The sequence below is a fragment of the Sinocyclocheilus rhinocerous genome, unplaced genomic scaffold (assembly GCF_001515625.1).
Source record: "Sinocyclocheilus rhinocerous isolate Xijiao unplaced genomic scaffold, SAMN03320098_v1.1 scaffold1279, whole genome shotgun sequence".
Lineage (NCBI taxonomy): Eukaryota > Metazoa > Chordata > Actinopteri > Cypriniformes > Cyprinidae > Sinocyclocheilus > Sinocyclocheilus rhinocerous.
The window spans coordinates 25,532-48,031 of NW_015634019.1; the positions used below are offsets into that span (position 1 = coordinate 25,532).

Consider the following 22,500-nt stretch of genomic DNA (forward strand, 5'->3'; position numbering starts at 1 on the left):
TTTTTTTTTTTACCGGACGGACTGCTTTACTGTCTTAGGACAAATTGCAATCGAGCGCATAGTAACGGGATGTTTACGGTTGTTTTCCACTATGCGGCATTCCCCGGGTAACGAAACTTCACTGCTGCTGCACGCCAGCTTATGAAACTGCACCTCTCTCTTTCTCAATTACACGTTGTCACGTAAAACCACCTCTGGTCTTCAAGTGTCGCGTTAGCTCCGAAACACCGGCGTTACAAGCTGTGGTATTTATTTTAATTAGCTTTAAAGCCGTATCGCGACAGATGTCAGAGCGCCATGCAGTCTAGTGTTAATGCCGCATTGTGTCCTGCCAGGCTTTCTTCGCTCAGTTCCAGCTCGATAGTCGAAGCGACGCTGTAACCCTTGGTTAAAATGTATGGAAAAGTTTTGTTCTCCTACTAATGTGACAGCTTGCTGGGTTGTTTACTTGAGATTTTCTGGAAATGTCCAAGACACGCGAGGTGCTACTTGTAGGGGAAGGCAACTTCTCTTTCTCGGCAGCTTTGAGCGAGAGCGACGACGTCGGCGTGACCGCCACTTGCTTTCAAAGCGAGAATCAAATGTATAGACAGGAGGGAGCCATACTGAACATACAGCGACTCCGTGACAGAGGTCGGTCGTTTTGGGATTCTTCATTCTGATAATGTTGTCTTCCATGTATGTTTTTACTCTTGCGGTGCTTTCTTGTGTCTTTGTTGTCCTGTTTTCATGATATCTGAAAGCCATTTCATCGATACCCATAGTTTCACCCATAGTTTAGTATCTGCTAATGTAAGCATTTTCAAGGAGACCTATTCTTCCCACACATCAAGTGTCATAGCCCTGAATTCGCATGCCTGCAGCCAAATGTACACATTTGGTTGCTATGAAACTGCCAGGGAGGGTTAAAAGCTTCATTGAATTCTGTATGATAATTCTGTGGAGGCCTTGATTTCAATACAAACTCCCACTGCAGGATCAGTCGTTCTCTTTGAGGTGGATTGCACAAGCCTAAAGGAGCACGGAACCATTAAGCATCATCTTTTTGACTGCATTATCTTCAATTTCCCTCACTGTGGGCGTAAAAGTGGCGTAAAGAAGAACCGCATTCTGCTGGAGAAATTTTTCCGAAGGTAAGTGTGACACTCTTGTGGCAACAAGGTCTTTATTATGGTGTTACATAAGCTTGACTTCCAGTGTTATGTAATGTTATGGAACTGAGGGGATCAAGAGTTTCAAGGTCTTTTGGTGCTTTGTACATATGTGATGTGTGATGGATGGATTTTTTTTTTCTAGTGCCGTTGCAGTCCTGAAGGACAATGGGGAAGTGCACGTCACCTTGTGCAATGGCCAAGGCGGCACTCCGTGTGACAGTCCAATGAGAGAATGGCACAATAGTTGGCAGGTGGTTGCCATGGCAGCAGAAGCAGGGCTAATTCTCATTGAAATCCATCCCTTTGACTGTGAAACGTATCAAGGTTACAGATGTACTGGTTACAGGTAAACAGCTTTGGACAAGTGGACACAGTCCACTACAATGTGATTTAACATGGTGTTTAATTGGACTTAAAGAACTTTTAATGGTCCTGTTACAGTTATGTAATGGCATTCAGTTTCGAATTCATCAAATAAAATTCTTTTGCGAAGGAGTCAAGACAAAGGTTTCCATGTAGAGGGAGCTCTGACCCACATCTTCACTCGGAGTCTCCCGCACACCATACCAGAAAAACTGAAAATGGAGAAAACCATTGGGAAGGAGACCGTTTGCTTTGAGCTTCCGCCAGAGTTGAGTAATTATATGAACAGGTAAGTGGTAACTTGTTGCTGACTGGAAAATAGCCAACCTGAAGTCTCTTTATAAGAAACACTTTATCCAAAAAGGAAAACTGTGACATTTAATCACCATTATGTTGTTTTGAAGCTGTGGAAACAAAAGATTATTTTTTTAAGTATCATAGAAGTGTTTAAATGCAACTTGTGTGCTACGTATAATAACGTGGCGAGCTTCATGGGCTACAAAAGTTGCATCGACTATGCAAATATGAGTCAGCATCACTGGTTCTCGCATGTGTTGTGACCAAATGTCAAGCGTGCCATATTTGATTGAAGATCTACAGCAGAGGGGAAGATTATTAGTGAATAACGACTTCCATATTGGTCTGTTCCTCACATATAGCTATATTATGGCCCCAAAGACTTGGAATATAGCAGACAAGTCATATTAACTATTTTTATGTAGCTTTTTTGCTAGGAATGTGTGAAATGTACCATATTGTAATTGACCAATGTTAGAGATTTGGTCTTGGTTGTACAGAATATTTAATTGCTGCTCTTCTTCTTTTTTTGTAAATGTTATCTTTTTAGCTATGTTTATCTAATTTCTATCTATTAGAATCAATATCCCATTTTTCATACCCATTTTATGTATGTTATAATGCTGTGATACAATTCACTTTAAACTGATTATAAAATTGATTTGATGTTTTAGGGTTTTATTTATTTAGACAAAAGTTGTATAGGATTTTAATATTCATCGGTTTGCCGTTTAATGGTTATTATCCAAAACATTAAAATGTTAGCAGCCTGGATACTTTTTCCACAGAAGTCATACGGCTTTGGAACAGCATGAGGGGGAATTAATGATGACAAGATATCCAGTTTTGCATGAACTGTTCCAATAAAGTAACGAACATTCAAAAACAAGACATAGCTGCATGATCATGGCATTTATTTATCATTTATATGCTCACAGCAAACACTTCCTCGATCCCTTGTTCTCTGTAAATGGTGGCATTGTAAAGTTATGTCTTATCTGTTATCAGTCTTGTAATATATTATACAAAAAAGATGGGCTTTACACATACAATACTTTTGTCAGTATATGCGTATGCATTATGTATTTAATTTAGTGGATTTTTTTATACATTATACAGTATATTTGATGCAAAATTCTAACCTTTCTTTCTGTGTTAGACATTTCCTTGGTCAGCAGTCACATCATCCAGTGAAAACTGTCCAGGAGCAGTTACTTAGAGAGCTAAAGTCAATCTGGCCTGTGTGCACTATGAATGAAGACTTCTCGGAACTGGTAAGCTGCCTACCAGAAACGCCAGAGGCATTTGACTCCACTCTGACCCACTCAGACGTCTACTGGATCAAACCTACTGACACCTTTATATTTGACCAAAGCGAAAATGAGTCTATGGATGACCAACAAAGCTTTACTGGCAGCTATGCACTACGGCCATCTCTGTTGCTGCATGTCCAAGAGATCACCCAGAATGAGGACTTCAGCCCTGGTACTCTTCACGCAGTCAGTGGCCTGGTCTTTCAGAGAGTGCCCATCTCCCCGAGCCGTTCTCCTGCATTTCACCAGCTTCTGTTGGTGGGAATGTTCCCTGCAGAATCCCATCCTGTCCAGTGCTTCCAAGATTGTTTGGAGTCACTACTTGCTTCTTATGGCATCTCCTTCGAAGAGGCGCAAACAGGCCTAGAGCAGCAAGTGTGGATGAATTCAAAGATGCTTTCCAAGTTTGGGCGGATCGCAAATCTACCTTCTTTTACCTCAGCCCTCGATGAAGATTTACAGTTAATCACTGTCTCGATAAACTTGGATCATTTAGCTACCCTGATTTTCGGCATTTCTGACTGGCGCTTACTTTGGAGCTTCGATCCTCGCTTTCTTAAGCATTTCGAGCTCAATCCACTTGGATCTTTCAGTCCGTTCTCCCTTTACCCACCAAGCTACTTGCATGATATCAGTTTCTGGATGGAACCAGAAAGCTATGATGAACTAGACTTCCACGCACTTGTGCGAGAGCTTTCTTGCGGTGCTGTTAAGGATGTGGCATTAGTCGAACGCTTCAGACACCCACACATGGGTCATGCAAGCCTCTGCTATAGGCTGACATATCAGTCGCCAGATTGGGCCCTTTCACACAGCCAGGCATTGGGACTACAGAATCAGCTGCGGAGGCTGTTACCCCTGCGCCTGCAGGTCACGCTGAGGTGATTGAAGAGGCTTCAGCGACAATGGATCAAATGGATGAATAATCTCAGATTTAAGTTTTTAAGGATGAGGGTTAACTTTATAGATCAGAAGTCTTGTTTATTTGGACTGATTTGTTCTGCAGTTTTTTTTATAAATAAAGAAAAGAGAGGTTAAATTTTAGCAAATACAATGGTTGTTATTCCCATTTATTTAAAACTGACATATCAAACTATTTGAACTAAAGGGATTTTTTGTTGCTGTGTTTGAAATCCTATCATGTTTACATTTTGCTTATTATGGTAATTGATCAAAATTTGACATTATAAAATATTGTGGGTCTAAGATATAAGATATCAAAGAAATGTTTACAAATTTCAGTAGTACTGTTACTTTTCCTTGTTGTTTAGTACTTTGCAATGGGGAAAGAAAATGAAAATAATTATTGCAAATTGCATCCTCTGCTATATTAATTTATTATGCATGTTTAGGGACCTCTTTCAGTTAAGATGTAATTAACTGCAAGTCATTTAATCTGTTGCAACTCAAATATTTTTCTAGTTTCTTTGTTTGGCACGTGTTTACATGATCTCTAAAGCTGCATTTGATACTGTGATATTTCTGGAGTGTCTATGCTTATGTTTATGATCATTTGTGACTGTAAATTGTTATATTGCTATATTATTAGACTGAAGGGTGAAGGGTGTCATTTCTCAAACAAATGGAATTGCAAAAATAATGGCTGTTGTCACACAGATTACCTGAAAATGAACCTGTTTGGTCAAACAGTGTTGGACTGGTTGGGATGCTCAAACTGCTGGTATATCCTGCTGATTAAGTCCCAAAAAGGTAAGCATTTGATCCAGTGTCTTTTCTGAACCTGAATCCCATATATAGATAAATGATAAGAATTACATTTACAAAATGTTATATTTTAGACCAGGGGTCTCCAAACTCAGCGAGGGCCTGTGTCCTGCAGAGTTTAGCTCCAACCCTACTCAAACACACCTGAACCAGCTAATCAAGCTCTTACTAGGTATACTTGAAACTTCTAGGCAGGTGTGTTGAGGCAAGTTGAGCTAAACTCTGCAAGACAGTGGCCCTCTAGGACCGAGTTTGGTGACCCCTGTCTTAGACTCGTCATGGCACGTATCTAAAAACAAGTGCACGCCAGGTGCTGAGTCCATCAAATGCAAATGTAACATTCAAAATGGTAAACACATGTTCTGTCATTAAATATTTTTGAGCATTTAGCAAGTGTGCATGTTTTTTTGGCTTCATGTATCGTGGCACCCACACCAAACTATTAATTTTGAAACAACAGGTCCTGTTTGAGAATACTAAATATGATTTTAGTTGCTCTTTAGTGTAAAATCTTTAAATTTTTAGGAAAGCAGGAAAATGTTTATTCTTAAATCGCAAGAATCTAATATAAATGTTAAAGAAATGTCATCATGCCACATGTAGCTGTTTAGATTTAGTAAATTTAGGTATATGCCAAATTTAATATGCAAAACCACAATAACACACACAAACATATTATGATAATAGTGAAAATTGTTTGTTAAATTGCAATTGTCTAAATTAACTGGTTTCGTTCAAGTCATAAATATCATTTAATATGACTAAGCCAAAAATACATTATACCAACTAATCAATACAAACTAATCTTCATGGGTTAAATCAGGTAGAAAATTAACAATTTCAGGTTACTGCTTTACCCTGTATCATCATGGTTTATGAATATTCAAATAATTCAATACCATGTTATTGCCATACCATCATTGTACCATAGTACAATGGTGCAAGGAGGGTGATAACATAATGTTATTTCAATAATATAACAATACTTGTATTAATCATTAACAATATTAGTTGTTCAGTTGGCTTAAATATTACCTAAATGTACTGAAGGAGAGTAAATGAGAAAAGTGTGTTATGAAATGTATGTATATTAAAACAGTTGTAGTAAATGTACTTTGCAAATTCAGTAAGAGAAAAAATCGGAGTTAGCAGCAGGGTTATTATAGTTAACTAAAAAAACAAAAACAATTTCTTTTCAAATTACCAAAGCAGCATTTCTCGTTTTCATTTAAACTTGATGTACTACAATAAAAAAAACGGAAATAGAAATCAATACAAAAACAAAAAAACACTAAAAACAATAACTAATAAAAATTACAACAATAACATTACTAAAACTTTCAAATTTACATTTACATTTAGTCATTTAGCAGACGCTTTTATCCAAAGCGACTTACAAATGAGGACAATAAAAGCAGTCAAAACTAACAAAAGAGCAACAATATATAAGTGCAAATGACAAGTCTCGGAGTCCAGCCTTGATAGAACAAGAGCTTGAACAACGACTTGTGAAGCATGTTCTGAAAAAAAGGGCCTGATCTTCCCAAATTAAAATGAATACTAAATAAAAGTTAAATAAAAAACAAAAGAATTCAACATTTCAAACTATAATGATACTAAAATAACATAATTTGATACAATGACACTAAAATACCAGTATCTGCCATCCTCCTCTCACTGGTGGCTCTCCGTCCTGCTTTCGCTCCGACGATGACGTCACGCACAGCCAGTAGAAACATGGCGTCGAAGGCTCTCCTTCAGCGCAACAGACGGGGAAGCAAACAAGACGCGAACAACGTGAACAGCACACCTACCACTGACAACCGAGCAACAAAAGACGACAAATGTGTTGAGGAAAATAAGTCCAGTGACCCCCGAAATGAGTAAGTAAACATTAAGCCAGTCCAGCTCCGGCGCGGTGTAAATGATGTGTGCTGTTGACAGGTCGCTAGCTCGCTAACGTCAGGCTGCCTGGATATGCGATTTATACAGATAGCAAACACATGTAATGTCAATAGACTATCTACAGATAGCAAACACATGTAATGTCAATAGACTATCTAAATAAGCGGAGAGAGATAGAAATGCTCATGCAGAAAGCGACACGGATAAGCTCGATTCAGTGTAACATGACGGCTTTCATTCATTCACATCGCAGCTCTACCGGGATGCAAACATCCAAAACATATGCTGTGGTTTATTTAATGACTGTTCTTTCATAAGCTGGAGTGCTTTAGAGACACTAGATAATGGTCAGTTTTCTATTGCTTATAATATATTTGATGCCGTGTATCTCAGGTGCACATTCGCGCATGTCCAATTTCATAATCTTCTTACATGGTAATACAGGCACGAGGAATAATATTACCCTCTGTTGACGTTGTTGTCTTTTGTTCTGTGTGAAAATATTGAATTTCTCATGCACATCTGTATTGATCATGCTTGTGGATGAGGATTTTAGACTGACACTGTTTTGAATGCTGAAATAAATGAATGACAACTTTGTATAACCCTGTGGTCTGTTTCCATATTGCTTATTAGTTTGCTCCCAGATAAGCACATTAGCTCCTATCCCCCGCATCTCCTTTACAGGTCATCCAGTAAAGCAGGACAGGTGTGGGCTCCTGAGGGCTCCACGGCCTTCAAGTGCCTGGTTTCAGCCCGCTTCTGTGCTGCGCTGCTCAGTAACATCTCGGACTGTGATGAAACCTACAATTACTGGGAGCCAGTGAGTTACTCATTTTCCTGGTTTACAGTTTTTGGTAAGCTCTCAGGGTACAGCAATAAGGATGGCCCGGGGACCATTGTGACAGAGTTTTGGGGCAGTTGATGGAGCTGTCCCTTGTCCTGTTGGTCCAGCGACGCATTCTCACTACATCTTATGTGTCGTTATGCTTCTTTCCACACTTTGCTTGAACTTGATCTTCTGTGATTAATTCGTTATTGTTGTTGCAGTTCTGCTGATTTAAGTTAACCTTATTGATCTGACTTAACAAAGAAAAAAAAAAAAGAAAAATTCCAGATTCACTTGTGATAGTTAGAATGATTAAACATTTATAACAAAATCACAGAAATCATAACATACACAAAAATACTTTTGTAAATTTGCAATTCCAGCTAAGTATTATTAATATTAATTAATAACAAAAATAATTAAAAGACAAAAAAATTACATTTTCGATTATTGCTGGAATCTACACAGTTTTTAACACCATGACAGCTTTTTTTATTTGACAGCTTTAAAAAAAAAAAAACATTATGACAAAATATTTATTGTTTATAATTTTAACTCTGTTATATATTATAACATACTATATTATAACATACATCTACAGTATAACCTGTTATGACAATTACAGTATATTTATTTGTAATATAATCTTACATGTTTTTAATATATTAAAATTTATTATTTTTATGGTGGGACAAGTGAACAACTCCATGACAACTTTTAGTTCAACACTTGTTTTTTTTTTTAGAAAATTATGAAATTAAGTACTTAATTAAGTATGGTCTCGTACTGTATCGCGTACCTTGTCAGTGTCGTGCGCTTTGCTTGGCCATTTGTTGGGATAAACAGGAAAGTGTGTACGGGGCATGTTGTCACATTTCACTTCCATTTTTTGAGGGTAAATGAAGAAAAACGTATACTGTAATTATGAAACAGCGACATATTTGTACTAGACAAGTGTAAAATTACTGTGGATAAAAAAAATATATACTCTGAACCCCATGTGGATTTACACAATTTGAGAGTCAAAAAGTGTTACTTTGTGCCCCGCTCTCCCCTAATCTCAACGCCGACAGGTATGTTTAATCACAACTCGTGGCTTTACTGAAGGGAAAGTGTTGACTGGTGTCACTATCTCGCGAACGCGCCGGCGGATCTCCTGCAAATTCGGGGGATCCCTTCAGCTTTAGGAGCCCTCTCGAACGCCACCCTCCGCGCGTCTGTAGCCCCCCGGGATCGCTAGATCGGTCGGCGCCGGACCGCAAATTTAACCACCCGTAACTCCCGAACCCCGGGGGCTAATCTGAATCATGTGTTCTGTAAAAAAAATCGTATCGGTGGCATATCGGCAGCATATTCGCCGATACGATATATCGGCGACAGGCTCATATCGGCAAAACGATATATCGGTCGGGCTCTAGTTGTGTCCCATGATGCCCTGGGGTATCAATAATAAAACCTACTAGAGACTGTCCAGGTGCAGTTCAAATGCAAAAGCTTGCTTTTGTCTTCAATAGAAAGTTATGTCTATTCCTGATCACAAACAGACTATCAAAGTAAAAACCTTATGGGTTGAATAGGCCATATTGCTGAATTTCACTCTTCTTTTGAAAACTACCAATTTGGTATATATAAAAAAGAAAGGTTCACTCAACATTCTTTTTATTTCTGTCTTTTTGCTGGCCAGACTCACTACCTGCTGTATGGAACAGGAATGCAGACATGGGAATATTCCCCGGCCTATGCGATTCGTTCCTACGCGTATCTTTGGCTCCATGCCCTTCCTGCCTGCTTTCATGCCAAACTATTACAAACCAACAAGGTAGACTAGTCACCAGCCTCAAACTGATTGTTTATGAGTTTTGATTCTATGTTTTTAAGCATTTGTAATGTAGTAGGATTTTTCTATGATCAGTGAGGTGGCTGCTTAACCTCAGTGGAATCTGAAAATCAGATCTCAAATCTGACGAAAAAAATAACCCTTGGAGCTGGATAAAAGCAGTGGTTCCACTTAGACAACATGATGTAATAATCCTTTATGTTTCACAATGATGGAAACTATGTTTCTTTGTAGTACAAATTTGTATTTGTTTAATCACAACTCTATGTGGGGAAGTCGTGGCCTAATGGTTAGAGAGTGGGACTCGTAACCCAAAGGTTGCGGGTTCGAGTCTCGTACCGGCAGGGATTGTAGGTGGGGGGAGTGAATGTACAGCGCGTGTGTTCACGGTGTGTGTGTGTTCACTGCTGTGTGTGTGCACTTTGGATGGGTTAAATGCAGAGCACTAATTCCAAGTTCGGGTCACCATACTTGGCCACATGTCACGTCACTTTCACTTTATCCTGGCCATTTATTATAGGCCGGCTTAGACGTGTGAAAGTTGGCTAAAATGTTTTTTAAATTATTTTGTTCCCATTCAGGTCCTTGTGTTTTATTTCCTGCGCTGCATGCTAGCTTTTACCTGTTGTGTGTGCGAGCTCTACTTCTACAAGTAAGTGCAGCATACTACATATTGCACCTTACATCAGCTAAAATAGGATTTTACAGTAAATAAGGCTTAAAGATCTAATCTCATGGATCTCACACAGGGCCGTGTGTAAAAAGTTTGGCTTGCATGTGGGCCGGCTTCTGCTGGCGTTCCTCGTCCTGAGTGCAGGGATGTTCTGCTCCTCTGCAGGTGAGTCAGTGGGCCGTATTTGGCTTATCTGGTTGATCACAGGGAAATTAGACGATAACTGTTTGTGTGCTATTTTTCTTTTTTGACATAATTTTGTGTATGCACTGCAGGTTAATGTGTTTATGTTATGTGCAGCTTTCCTCCCCAGTACGTTTTGCATGTACAGTACAGTGGTAGCTATGACTGGCTGGTTCCAGGGGCGCCCAAGTCTGGCTGTGCTGGGTATTGCAGCGGGGGCCATAATGGGCTGGCCCTTCAGTGCCCTGCTGGGGTAAGAAATAGTCAATATTTTATATGTAGAGTGACTAGAAGGGTCCAAAATATTTTCTACCACAAATAAAATATTTCCTCCTATAAATATTCCTAATCAGACATGAACCTGTATTGCTTTATTTATATTAAAATGCATTTTTATCCTAATGAGAATATGTATTTGGTTGATTTGTATTTTAAGAATTCTTTTTCTTTTTTTTAATCCAAAATTGTATTTGCTCACAACTAATACCAGTTGATAAATCTGAGCCAAGTTTTGCTCTGCTGCAGATATTATAATATTTTAACATAAAATGATACATACACACTACCATTTAAAAGTTTGGTGGCAGTTTTTTTTTTTTTTTTTACAGAAATTTTTACTTTTATGTAGAATGCATTTATTTATCATTTAATTGATCAAAAGTGACAGTAAAAACATTTATAATGTTACAAAAAATGCTGTTTAAAATAAGTGTTGTTATTTTGAACTTTCTATGTCTTCATCAAAGAATCCTGAAAAAAATGGTTTCCACAAAAAAAAGGCAGCACTATAATAATTAACAGTGTTGCTTGGGGATCAAATCAGCATATTAGAATGATTTCTGAAGGATCAAGTGACACTGAAGACTGGAGTAATTCAGCTTTGCATCACAGGAATAAATAATATTTTAAAATCTATTAAAATAGAAACCAGTTCTTTTAAATTATAATAATATTTCACAATATTACTGTTTTACTGTATTTAATGATTACATAATTGCAGCCTTGGTGAGCATGAGGCTTTTTAAAAAAGCATAAAAAAATATTACCAACCTCAAACTTTTGGTACTCGCTACTTTTTTTACCTAATGCAACTATCAAATCTGCAGTTTTATAATAGGATTTAATCGGCTACCTATTCAAATATGGGGCTTTGTGTTTTTTCCACAGATCAGAATTGTGAACATTTACATGTTTATCAGGTATATAACCCAAGTTTGACATGTCCTCATCCCACTTCTTCTTTCTCACTACTGCTATTCAGTCTAGTCTATACTTAGAGAGAGAGATAAAAGGCAAAAATCCCCAAAAATAATAATTAAAAAGTGAGGGTAACACTGTAGTTCTTGCAGATTAATCTATGAATTATACTGCAGTTCCTTTATAAGTAAAAATGGCTAGTTGCTATGTTTCATTTGCCCAACAAAGTCAATATTTACTCGCATTTGGTGAAAAGCCATAGAAATAACCCCGATCAGCCAACTAGGTGAATTTAGCCTCTGTTTACTGTTTGTTTCTGCAGCATACCCATTGCCTTTGACCTGTTGTTTCTGAAGAAGAAGTGGAAGAGTTTTATCACATGGACTCTGGTGGCATTGCTCCTCTTTCTGGTTGGGAAACTCATTGATTTCTGTGTCCATCTTAAGTTGTTGAATTGTTTTTGTGTCTTTTTTTGTCTGACTTCAGACACTGAGATTCCATCAATAATAAAATGGCAAAAAATATCCAAATTCAGTGTATTATACTGATAACACTTATCATTGTTACATGTTTCTGTAGGTCCCTGTTGTTGTAGTAGACAGCTGCTACTATGGCAAGCTGGTGATTGCTCCTCTGAATATAATACTATACAACGTGTTCACTCCTCATGGGCCAGATCTTTATGGTACACTTCAGATCATTTGTATATACATTTCGAAAATAATATTGACTCATATTAAAATTAAACTAAATTGGTTTACAGTAAAGCACGTAATTGTTAATTCTTCTCAGTGCCATAAGATGGCATCAGTGATCAAATTTTTTCATTAAAATGTTTTTTTTTTTTTTTTTAAGGCACAGAGATCTCCAGGTGAGAAACAAGTCCTTTATCCATAATATTGCTTTCTTCAGTGAAAAAAGTGAATGGTTTCCTTAATTTCAACATTGTATTTGTGTTGGCCCTCATTTCTCTTCCTCTCACGGCGCTTATGGAGGCACTGCTTGAAAGATTCAATGGTAAGAAGGATGTGTCTTTGACTTGTTTTGTGATATGCGTGCAGAGTTTTGAACATAGTGTTAATCTAATGTTTCTTACTGTATAAATTGCAGTTCAGAACCTCGGCCGGCCGTACTGGTTAACCCTGTCTCCTATGTACTTGTGGATGCTGGTGTTTTTCACTCGTCCACATAAAGAGGAGCGCTTTCTGTTTCCCATCTACCCTCTCATCTGTCTGTGTGGGGCGGTGGCTCTCTCATCACTGCAGGTTAGAAATAGTAGACTGCAGTTTTTGCTGATGGTGATACAGTGGTACTGAATGATTAGTATATTCATATAGTATGGTATTTATTTACTCTACCCTTCAAAAGTTTGACGTTGGCAAGATTTTTTTGTTGTTGTTTTTGAAAGAATTCTCTTATGTTCACCAAGGCTGCATTTATTTGATCAAACATAGAGTAAAAACTGTAATTTTGTGGAATTGTATTATTCATATTATTTCTATTTTAATATGTATAAAATGTAATTTATTCTTGTAATGGCAAAGCTGGATTTTCAGCAGCCATTACTCCAGTCTTTAGTGTCACATTATCAGAAGTCATTTTAATATGCTGATTTGGTGCTCAACAAACAGTTGAAATGATCAATGTTGAAAACAGTTGTGAACCGTGATGCAGGCTTTGTTTTGTTTTTAATCAGAATTCTTTGTTGAATAGAAAGTTCAAAGGAACATTTATTTGAAACAAAAACTGAAGAATTATAATAAAAATTGTAACAATAGAAATTGTAACACAAATGTATTTTTTATGCATCCTTGCTGAATAAAAGTATTAATATATATTTAAAAAAAATCTTACTAATCCCAAACTTTTGAATGGTAGTGTATATGGAACTCTTTAAAAAAAAAAAGCCTTTAAAAACTATGGACAACTGCACATCTTTATTGGCATATTTCCTCAGTGTTTTGTAAATTAGTTAGCTAAACCTGCGTAAAGTATTCATGTGATACTTCAAATCATTTCCCTTTTGAAACTGTTTTCTGTCTGTTTATCCATGTAGAAGTGCTATCACTTCATATTCCAGCGCTACCGTCTGGAACACTACACCATCTCCTCCAACTGGCTGGCTCTCGGCTCTGTGCTGCTGTTTGGAGTGCTCTCGCTGTCCCGATCTGTGGCCCTCTTCAGAGGTAAGGGCAAAACATGTAAGGGCTCAACAATAAGGATGTTGAGAAAGAGATACAGAGAGAGAGATTTAGACTAGTTCTGCTGAAACATGCCCTCATATTAGAGTTATCTAGCTGCCAGATGAAGTTGAGGATAAAACAAAAGGATAAAAATCATATTCTTTACCTTGTGCAGTAAAGTACTCCTTTTGTGATGTCTCTCTCACATGGGGTTGCTTTGTGTTTTAAGGCTATCATGCTCCGCTGGATTTGTATCCAGAGTTTCATCGCATTGCTAAAGACCCTGCAATCCACACGGTTCCAGAAGGAAGACTGGTCAATGTTTGTGCGGGGAAAGAGTGGTACCGCTTCCCCAGCAGTTTTCTCCTGCCCAACAAGTGAGTTTGAATTCTGATTCAATTCTCAAAGACGCCACATAAATATAAACCCCCCTTCAAAAGTCTGAGGTTAGTATGAGTTGTTTTTTGCTTTTGAAAGAATTTTAATACTTTTATTCAGCAAGGATGCATTAAATGGATCAAAGTGACAGTAAAGACATTTATAATGTTACAAAAGATTTCTGTTTCAAACAAATGCTGTTCTTTTAAACTTTATATTCATGAACGAATCTAGAAAAAAACTATTTCCACAAACACATCAAGCAGCACAACTGTTTTTAACATTGATGATAATAAGAAATGTTTCTTGAGCAGCAAATCAGCATATTAGAATGATTTCTGTAGGGTCATGTGACACTGAAGACTGGAGTAATGATGCTGAAATTCAGCTTTGCCATCACAGGATTAAAATACATTTAAAATATATTGAAATATAAAACATTTTAAATTGTAATAATATTTCACAATATTACTGCTTTGGCTATTTTGGATCAAATGAATGCAGTTTTAGTATAAGATAATAAACTTATTTCAAAAACCTAAAATAAAATCCCACAAACTTTTGAACACTATTATAGGTCTATGATATATACTAACTGTATCATCTTGTTTTACAGCTGGCACTTACAGTTTATCCAGTCAGAGTTCAGGGGTCAGTTACCTAAGCCATATTCCATGGGTCCTGATGCCACCTGGATGATCCCATCAGACATGAATGATCAGAATCTTGAGGAGCTGTCACGATACGTTGAGTGTTCCACTACATACATTTCCATTTAGCATTTGACTAATTGCAAGGTTATGAAGCCTAATAACTGTTGAATGTGTGAAAGCTCACTCTGTTTTTTTTTTTTTTTAAGAATCAAGATCAACAGTGATTAGACTTTTTTCTCTCCATAGTACTTCCTCTTCATTATCTTAAAGGTGTCATATGATGTTGCTAAAAAGAACATTATTTTGTGTATTTGGTGTAATGAAATGTGTTTATGCGGTTTATGGTTCAAAAAACACATTATTTTCCACATACTGTACATTATTGTTTCTCCTCTATGCCCCGTCTTTCTGAAACGCGTTGATTTTTTACAAAGCTCATCGGTCTGAAAAAGCGAGGTGAGCTGTGATTGGCCAGCTATCCAATGCGTTGTGATTGGCCGAATACCTTAAGCGTGTGATGAAAATGTTACGCCCCTACCATATTGTGATGCCTGCGTGAATAAAAGTTATGCCTTCTTTCTTTGTGTGAACATTTGGGCGGTGTTATGCAAATCTTCCCACATCGTGACGTAGACATGTGGGGGCGTGTTAGAACGAGCCGTTTTAGGTAGGTGTGGTTGACTCAACTTTTATAAAGAATATCTCTTTGGATTTGAGACTTTAGTCTTTGCAACTTTACAGATCTACTTTATGCACCAAGAGCTTGTAACACTTCAATGAGAAAGGAAAAATATTAATCGCATCATATGACCCCTTTAAGCAGTGTCTAAAGTCTTCAATAAGGGGTTCTGAGTGTTAATACGAGACGCATTCAAGATGAACAGCACAACATTTGGTTTAAAGTGTAAAGCTGTTAAAAATTTGAGAGCTAATCTAGCTCTGTCTTAAAAGATCAGTGTTGCAGCTGTATGTGAAGTACATATGTAATTTTCCATGTTCTCTTGCTCTCAGGTAGAACTGAAGCAGTGTCATTACCTGGTGGATCTGGCAACTGAAACAGAAGCCCCTCGTGAACCACGATACGCCACTAACAAAGAGGAGTGGAGCATTATTGCTGAAAAGCCTTTTCTAGACACTACTAGGCAAGTCTTTTTGTGTGGAGAATGGACAATTTTGAAAACGAGTGGAAATTTGTGAACATACAAGAGACTCTTGTGGGGTAATCCATGCAGAGTATATGAATTCTGCTGTAAAGAGTCATTGAAAATTGTAGGGTGTGTGCTTATCCATTAGAGGGCCCCCTTGTTCTTTTAAAGATACTATGACATCATTGTCAAACGCTCATCATTCATTGTTGTGACACTTGATGTCTGATCATCCTAAGAGAGATTATCCTTGACCCAATTAATCAGTAATTATCTCTGGGTGTCTTTATTGCCCAGTTCATGATGGGGAAATAAATGTGGATATGTTTTGTTTTTAAAGGGGTCATATGATATTGCTAAAAAGAACATTATTTGGTGTAATGAAATGTGTTTATGCGGTTTAAAGGCAGGGTAAGCGATTTCTGGTAGCCAATGTTAATATTTGAAATCACCAAAACAAACACGCCCCTACCCCAAAAGGGTCTTGCCCCTATTTTGATAGCTCCGCCCCACATATACATACGCAACCCAGGCAACGATTAGTTCTGTGAAACAAAGCAAAACCAATGTTACACCGTGTCTACAGTAACCGTTGTTGGTCTGTTCATGACTCTGCGTGTCTTTCCCACACAGGTCGTCCAGATTGCTCAGGGCCTTTTTTATCCCATTTCTGTCTGAGCAATACACCACCTACAGCAGATATGTCATCCTCAAACCGAGACGACCCAAGCAAACCCGGAAAAGAATGCAAGCCTGACCTGCCTATTTTTCCTTCATCGCATCCCTCCATAAGTCCTCGCTTCATCATTTGGTCCCAAGGTGCTTCTCCTAAACTCTTTTTGTGCACACGTGTGTGATTGTGTTTGTGCATGATGAATGAATGATTGCCAGAGTAACCGTCTTGGCTATCAAGCCATGCAGTATCGGCCTGTATGTAGACTTCAGTGGTGCTGGCCATCCTGGACAGTTCCAGCACAGAGCATGGATGCCTTACCCGTCTTTCCCGATCATCTCCGCTTCATTCCATTCCCTTTGTTCCTTTATTCCTGCTTGGGCTTCTCTGCATCTTTCTGAAGCGTTTCAGAAGATTTCTGTTTAGACAACCCTTTAAGGACTACAGTTCCTTGTTTGTTATGACCTCATCCTTGATCTGGGACAATGAACTGAACATTAATGCAGACCCAAACCAGATCTCATGTGTCATCATCCATCCATCCATCCATCCATCCAGAGCTGAACTTCCTGTTTGTGCAACTGGTCCAGGCCAGCCCTCAGCATCTCAAGATGAAAGTTGCACCAAAAACTCTCTTGGTTTCCTCCAGTTCCGTCGTCAGTAAATGTGGCCATGGACTGTGAGTTCAGACTGCAGACCAGGACTGTTGAGTGTCTGCATTCCAAATCATGTTTGTCATCTTAATCATATCAGTGTTAACTGTGATTGAGTCAAATAAAAGAAGGCTGTCTTAATGTGTGGCTGAGCCATCTCAGAAAGCCTAGAAATATCAGGGAATTGTTATTTCCTATGTCTAAAACAGTCATTGAGGTATGTAAAATCTTAAATCAGTAAAATGTCAATTTTTTCCCCATTCTGCTCCCAAAAAAAAAATTTTCAAAAAATTATCATATTTCTATTTAATATAGGATGTTTGTCCTAGTTCTGTTCTTAGAATTACAAATATCTATTTTATTTACAACTAAACTAAATAAAAAAAAATGATCACACATTTCTATTAAATATTAAATATGTAAACATAATTTCTCCCTAGATTTGCTCTGTCAAAAATTACAAATTTATTTTACTAAACTATTATTTTCTAAACAAAATTTCACATTTCTATATAGTTTTAAATATGTAAATGTTATGTTATGTTTTTCCTAGTTCTGCTATGCTCTAAAAAATTATCATATGATTAAAATGAACACAACTGTCACAGACTGTCGATAAACACACACGAAGACGAGATGAAGATAAGCAGTCTTTAATAAATCCACAGATGGGTAAATCCAAACAAGGGAAGGCTGGCGACTCATGTAACATTGACGAGACCCGAAAAACTCAAACTGAACAGACAGGAACTGAAATACACAGACCAAATGAGGATAATAAGCTACACACAACTGAACAGAATAATATAATCAAATCAGTAACCATGACAACCACTAACAAAGGCGGCAATGGTGAAAACACAAACCATGTGGTTGTGACAACAACCATATTTATATTTTATATACAATTTTGTATTTATAAAAAAACAATTATCACTAATTAAATATTTTAAATATTAAATATGTAAAATTATTATTGTCCCAGTTCTGCTCTGCTGTAAAAAAATTACAAATTAAGTTCACATTTAAAACACTTGTAGATGTAGATATATATATATATATATATACACACACACACACACACACACATATATATATATATATATATGTGTGTGTGTGTATGTATATATAGAAAGAGAGAGAGAAAGTGAGAGAGATTCTAAATTAACATATAAAATTACATATATAAATCTAAACGTGTATTATCCTTTATCCAGTAATCACGAAGGACTTGAAAGGTCATGTCATGAAATTTCTTTGGTCAAAAATTGTGAAAACCCTGAGATTCATGTCAGATTTGCTCTTTGTACTGCAACTGGGGGGTAAAGAGACGAAGATCAGCATTAAATAACTTTCTAGTGTCAAGTAACATTTTAAATTTGTGTAACTACGCTTTCTTCAAAAATCACGTTTGATAGTGAGGCTGCTTGTATTTTTATGATGTTTATGTGGAGCTCTGGGCTCCACACACAGAGGCTCAGATTTATCACTGAACTGCATCACTCAGAAACATGCGTCATTTCCCCTGTGTGTCATTGTCGGTTCTATAAGAGAGAAAATAGGTACGCTGTGGGTATATGTAAACATGCTGAGGGCAATGAAAGTGTGGCTCGTGGGATTATTAAGCTGTCTACAGTGACGACACGTTAAGCCCCACAACACTACAGGGAACTCTGATCCTTTTTAAATCCTTCCATTGACGCTATACACTATGACGCAGAAACCCCTTTGAAACATAGATGAGACATAGTTTTCCAGGCACTGTTCTATGCTTCATAATTTAACTGTGATTTACACTTAAGTGGAGCAACAATTCAGAACTTCAAATGTTTATATGTTTACTGTGCTTTAAAGCTTACTGTAAAGCTGCTAATTTTTATGCATTTATACTGATTTTAATACGGGTGTAAAAGGTCTGTTTCGATGCATTGGTTTGAGTATATTTGTTACACTGATTACAATTAAAATGGCAATATACAAAGGTTCCTACAGTCATAAAAAAAATTTTAATAACAGGGAAGATTTCCAGGCCTGGAAAAGTCCGATTAATTTCTTAAAGGAATAGTTCACCCAAAAATGAAAATTTGCTGAAAATGTGCTCAACCTCAGGACGTCCAAGATGTAGAGTTTGTTTCTTCATCGGAATGGGTTTGGAGAAATATAGCATTACATCACTTGCTCACCAATGGATCCTCTGCAGTGAATGGGTGCCGTCAGAATAAGAGTTCAAACAGCTGATAAAAACCATCACAATGATCCACGAGTAATCCACACCACTCCAGTCCATCAATTACTGTCTTGTGAAGTAAAAAGCTTGAGTGTTTGTAAGAAACACTCCATCCATCATTCAGATTTTGTAAACTTCAAACCGTTGCTTCTGGCTAAAATATAAGTCCTCTATAATACTTCTTTATCCAGTGAAAAAGTTTTCTCGTCTGAATCAGGAGAGAAATATGCACAGAACTGAAACCGTCCAAAACAGTTCCAGAAAAATATGTGGATGAAGTTTGATGTGAGTGAACAACAGAGGACTTTATCACTGCATGGAGGAAGAGTTGTTATGGATTATGGAGTAAAATTTTGGATAAAAGCAATGGTTTAGTGATAAAAACAGACTCTCATTCTGACGGCACCCATTCACTGCAGAAGATTCATTGGTGAGCAAGTGATGTAATACTAAATTTCTCTAAATCTGTTAAAAATGAAACAAGCTCATCTACATGTTTTTTTTTCTTCTTCTAAATTTATAATACAGAGTCAAATATTAAATTAATATAAACATTGCATGTTTTTTGATGGTAGTTAGCATATACATTTTTTTAAATGCAATGCATGTATATGGCTTATTTGATCGTTATTAGTCAGGGCACAAAACTGGATCAGACTGGCATTCAAAAGCTCGTCTGTTCCACTCTTTACATGTCAAGTCCACATTTAGGTCAGTGATCCAGCATCTGCAAAGCCTCAGATATGATGAAAGCAGGTAAGTGTATTGTCCTGACCAGTTGCTTCTTCATCCTGACAGGATCAGCCACCTGGCACTGTCTGTCGGCAGACGACAGGCCAAAACCAGGAATTACTCAGCCTTTTAAAACGGTAAGCCTGTTTTTATGCTGTGTATTATATGTGGCTCTGCCCTTGGTCATAAACATGCTATTTTGTGAGGCAGCTTCCTGCTACAGAGCGTTGCCTGAAATTACGTCCTGTATCCAGGGCTCCAGATTGTTGTCATTTTCTGCTGATACTGATTTCCTACTTTTATTCAAACCTGCACAACAACAAAAGAAACAAGCTTGATAATGGGGTGAGATGGATTGATGCAATCATTGCTTATGTGAAGATGAACACCATCCTTTTTTAAAACGCAAACTAACAAAAGCAGGCCTAGTATGAATAATGGATGTCAGTGTGATTTAATTTAACACAAATTAGCAACTGAATGCAGAACAGATGGTACAGACACAAGCCCATTTAATCATTTTCTGTGCATGTTAAATAACGATTTTCGCAGTTCTCATGACCCTATTTCTTCCAAAGTGGGTTTGATTCATATTTTATCTTGTGTTATTTATGCATTTGTTTGTGGAAATCAAGTTTTCAAATTATGCATGTAGGCATTGTAATGCACATCAAGAAAAGAAAGACTCTTATTTCAGTATCACTGATATATAGTTTTTGTTAATATTTTGTATTACATTTACATTTACATTTAGTCATTTAGCAGACGCTTTTATCCAAAGCGATTTACAAATGAGGACAATAAAAGCAGTCAAAACTAACAAAAGAGCAACAATATATAAGTGCAAATGACAAGTCTCGGTTAGCCTAACGCAGTACAAGTAGCAAGGTGTATATATATATATATATATATTAGATGAGACATAGTTTTCCAGGCACTGTTCTATGCTTCATAATTTAACTGTGATTTACACTTAAGTGGAGCAACAATTCAGAACTTCAAATGTTTATATGTTTACTGTGCTTTAAAGCTTACTGTAAAGCTGCTAATTTTTATGCATTTATACTGATTTTAATACGGGTGTAAAAGGTCTGTTTCGATGCATTGGTTTGAGTATATTTGTTACACTGATTACAATTAAAATGGCAATATACAAAGGTTCCTACAGTCATAAAAAAAATTTTAATAACAGGGAAGATTTCCAGGCCTGGAAAAGTCCGATTAATTTCTTAAAGGAATAGTTCACCCAAAAATGAAAATTTGCTGAAAATGTGCTCAACCTCAGGACGTCCAAGATGTAGAGTTTGTTTCTTCATCGGAATGGGTTTGGAGAAATATAGCATTACATCACTTGCTCACCAATGGATCCTCTGCAGTGAATGGGTGCCGTCAGAATAAGAGTTCAAACAGCTGATAAAAACCATCACAATGATCCACGAGTAATCCACACCACTCCAGTCCATCAATTACTGTCTTGTGAAGTAAAAAGCTTGAGTGTTTGTAAGAAACACTCCATCCATCATTCAGATTTTGTAAACTTCAAACCGTTGCTTCTGGCTAAAATATAAGTCCTCTATAATACTTCTTTATCCAGTGAAAAAGTTTTCTCGTCTGAATCAGGAGAGAAATATGCACAGAACTGAAACCGTCCAAAACAGTTCCAGAAAAATATGTGGATGAAGTTTGATGTGAGTGAACAACAGAGGACTTTATCACTGCATGGAGGAAGAGTTGTTATGGATTATGGAGTAAAATTTTGGATAAAAGCAATGGTTTAGTGATAAAAACAGACTCTCATTCTGACGGCACCCATTCACTGCAGAAGATTCATTGGTGAGCAAGTGATGTAATACTAAATTTCTCTAAATCTGTTAAAAATGAAACAAGCTCATCTACATGTTTTTTTTTCTTCTTCTAAATTTATAATACAGAGTCAAATATTAAATTAATATAAACATTGCATGTTTTTTGATGGTAGTTAGCATATACATTTTTTTAAATGCAATGCATGTATATGGCTTATTTGATCGTTATTAGTCAGGGCACAAAACTGGATCAGACTGGCATTCAAAAGCTCGTCTGTTCCACTCTTTACATGTCAAGTCCACATTTAGGTCAGTGATCCAGCATCTGCAAAGCCTCAGATATGATGAAAGCAGGTAAGTGTATTGTCCTGACCAGTTGCTTCTTCATCCTGACAGGATCAGCCACCTGGCACTGTCTGTCGGCAGACGACAGGCCAAAACCAGGAATTACTCAGCCTTTTAAAACGGTAAGCCTGTTTTTATGCTGTGTATTATATGTGGCTCTGCCCTTGGTCATAAACATGCTATTTTGTGAGGCAGCTTCCTGCTACAGAGCGTTGCCTGAAATTACGTCC

At 37.2% G+C, this 22,500-nt stretch overlaps 3 protein-coding genes across 4 annotated transcripts in view; 2 read left to right on the forward strand and 1 right to left on the reverse strand.

Annotated features, from left to right (window-relative positions):
- The window catches only part of LOC107745125 (uncharacterized), a 10,930-nt gene extending 5,997 nt beyond the window's left edge, over positions 1–4,933 (reverse strand). Inside the window, exon 1 of the mRNA XM_016558967.1 lies at positions 4,750–4,933. The gene's annotated coding sequence lies outside the window, so the exon portion shown is untranslated. The remainder of the gene's footprint in view (positions 1–4,749) is intronic.
- On the forward strand, positions 7–4,221 carry LOC107745124 (ferredoxin-fold anticodon-binding domain-containing protein 1-like). Its single transcript, XM_016558965.1, has 5 exons — positions 7–633; positions 977–1,133; positions 1,297–1,500; positions 1,648–1,806; positions 2,974–4,221. Exons 1-5 carry the CDS (start codon positions 465–467, stop codon positions 4,010–4,012), a joined length of 1,728 nt encoding a protein of 575 aa, XP_016414451.1. The 5' UTR covers positions 7–464; the 3' UTR covers positions 4,013–4,221.
- A 1,598-nt stretch (positions 4,934–6,531) lies between the features above and the next one.
- Positions 6,532–17,345, forward strand: LOC107745128 (alpha-1,2-mannosyltransferase ALG9-like). Of its 2 annotated transcripts, none has more exons than XM_016558969.1 (15): positions 6,532–6,735; positions 7,394–7,580; positions 9,271–9,405; positions 10,005–10,075; positions 10,173–10,261; positions 10,397–10,532; positions 11,799–11,886; positions 12,056–12,179; positions 12,389–12,493; positions 12,587–12,741; positions 13,533–13,662; positions 13,889–14,036; positions 14,654–14,783; positions 15,702–15,832; positions 16,469–17,345. In XM_016558969.1, exons 1-15 carry the CDS (start codon positions 6,563–6,565, stop codon positions 16,590–16,592), a joined length of 1,926 nt encoding a protein of 641 aa, XP_016414455.1. In that variant the 5' UTR covers positions 6,532–6,562; the 3' UTR covers positions 16,593–17,345. The 2 variants fall into 2 exon arrangements, with proteins under 2 accessions (XP_016414455.1, XP_016414456.1); XM_016558970.1 differs by having other exon boundaries at positions 7,445–7,580.
- The last annotated feature ends 5,155 nt before the right edge of the window (positions 17,346–22,500 follow it).

Excerpts from the sequence above, each read along its gene's own strand:
- LOC107745124 (XM_016558965.1), top strand. The coding sequence starts at position 465 with ATGTCCAAGACACGCGAGGTGCTACTTGTAGGGGAAGGCAACTTCTCT. Across the intron at positions 634-976 it reads ACAGCGACTCCGTGACAGAG|GATCAGTCGTTCTCTTTGAG; the intron begins GTCGGTCGTTTT and ends CTCCCACTGCAG. Across the intron at positions 1,807-2,973 it reads TTGAGTAATTATATGAACAG|ACATTTCCTTGGTCAGCAGT; the intron begins GTAAGTGGTAAC and ends TTTCTGTGTTAG.
- LOC107745128 (XM_016558969.1), top strand. The coding sequence starts at position 6,563 with ATGACGTCACGCACAGCCAGTAGAAACATGGCGTCGAAGGCTCTCCTT. Across the intron at positions 10,076-10,172 it reads TGCGAGCTCTACTTCTACAA|GGCCGTGTGTAAAAAGTTTG; the intron begins GTAAGTGCAGCA and ends GATCTCACACAG. Across the intron at positions 15,833-16,468 it reads CCTTTTCTAGACACTACTAG|GTCGTCCAGATTGCTCAGGG; the intron begins GCAAGTCTTTTT and ends TTTCCCACACAG.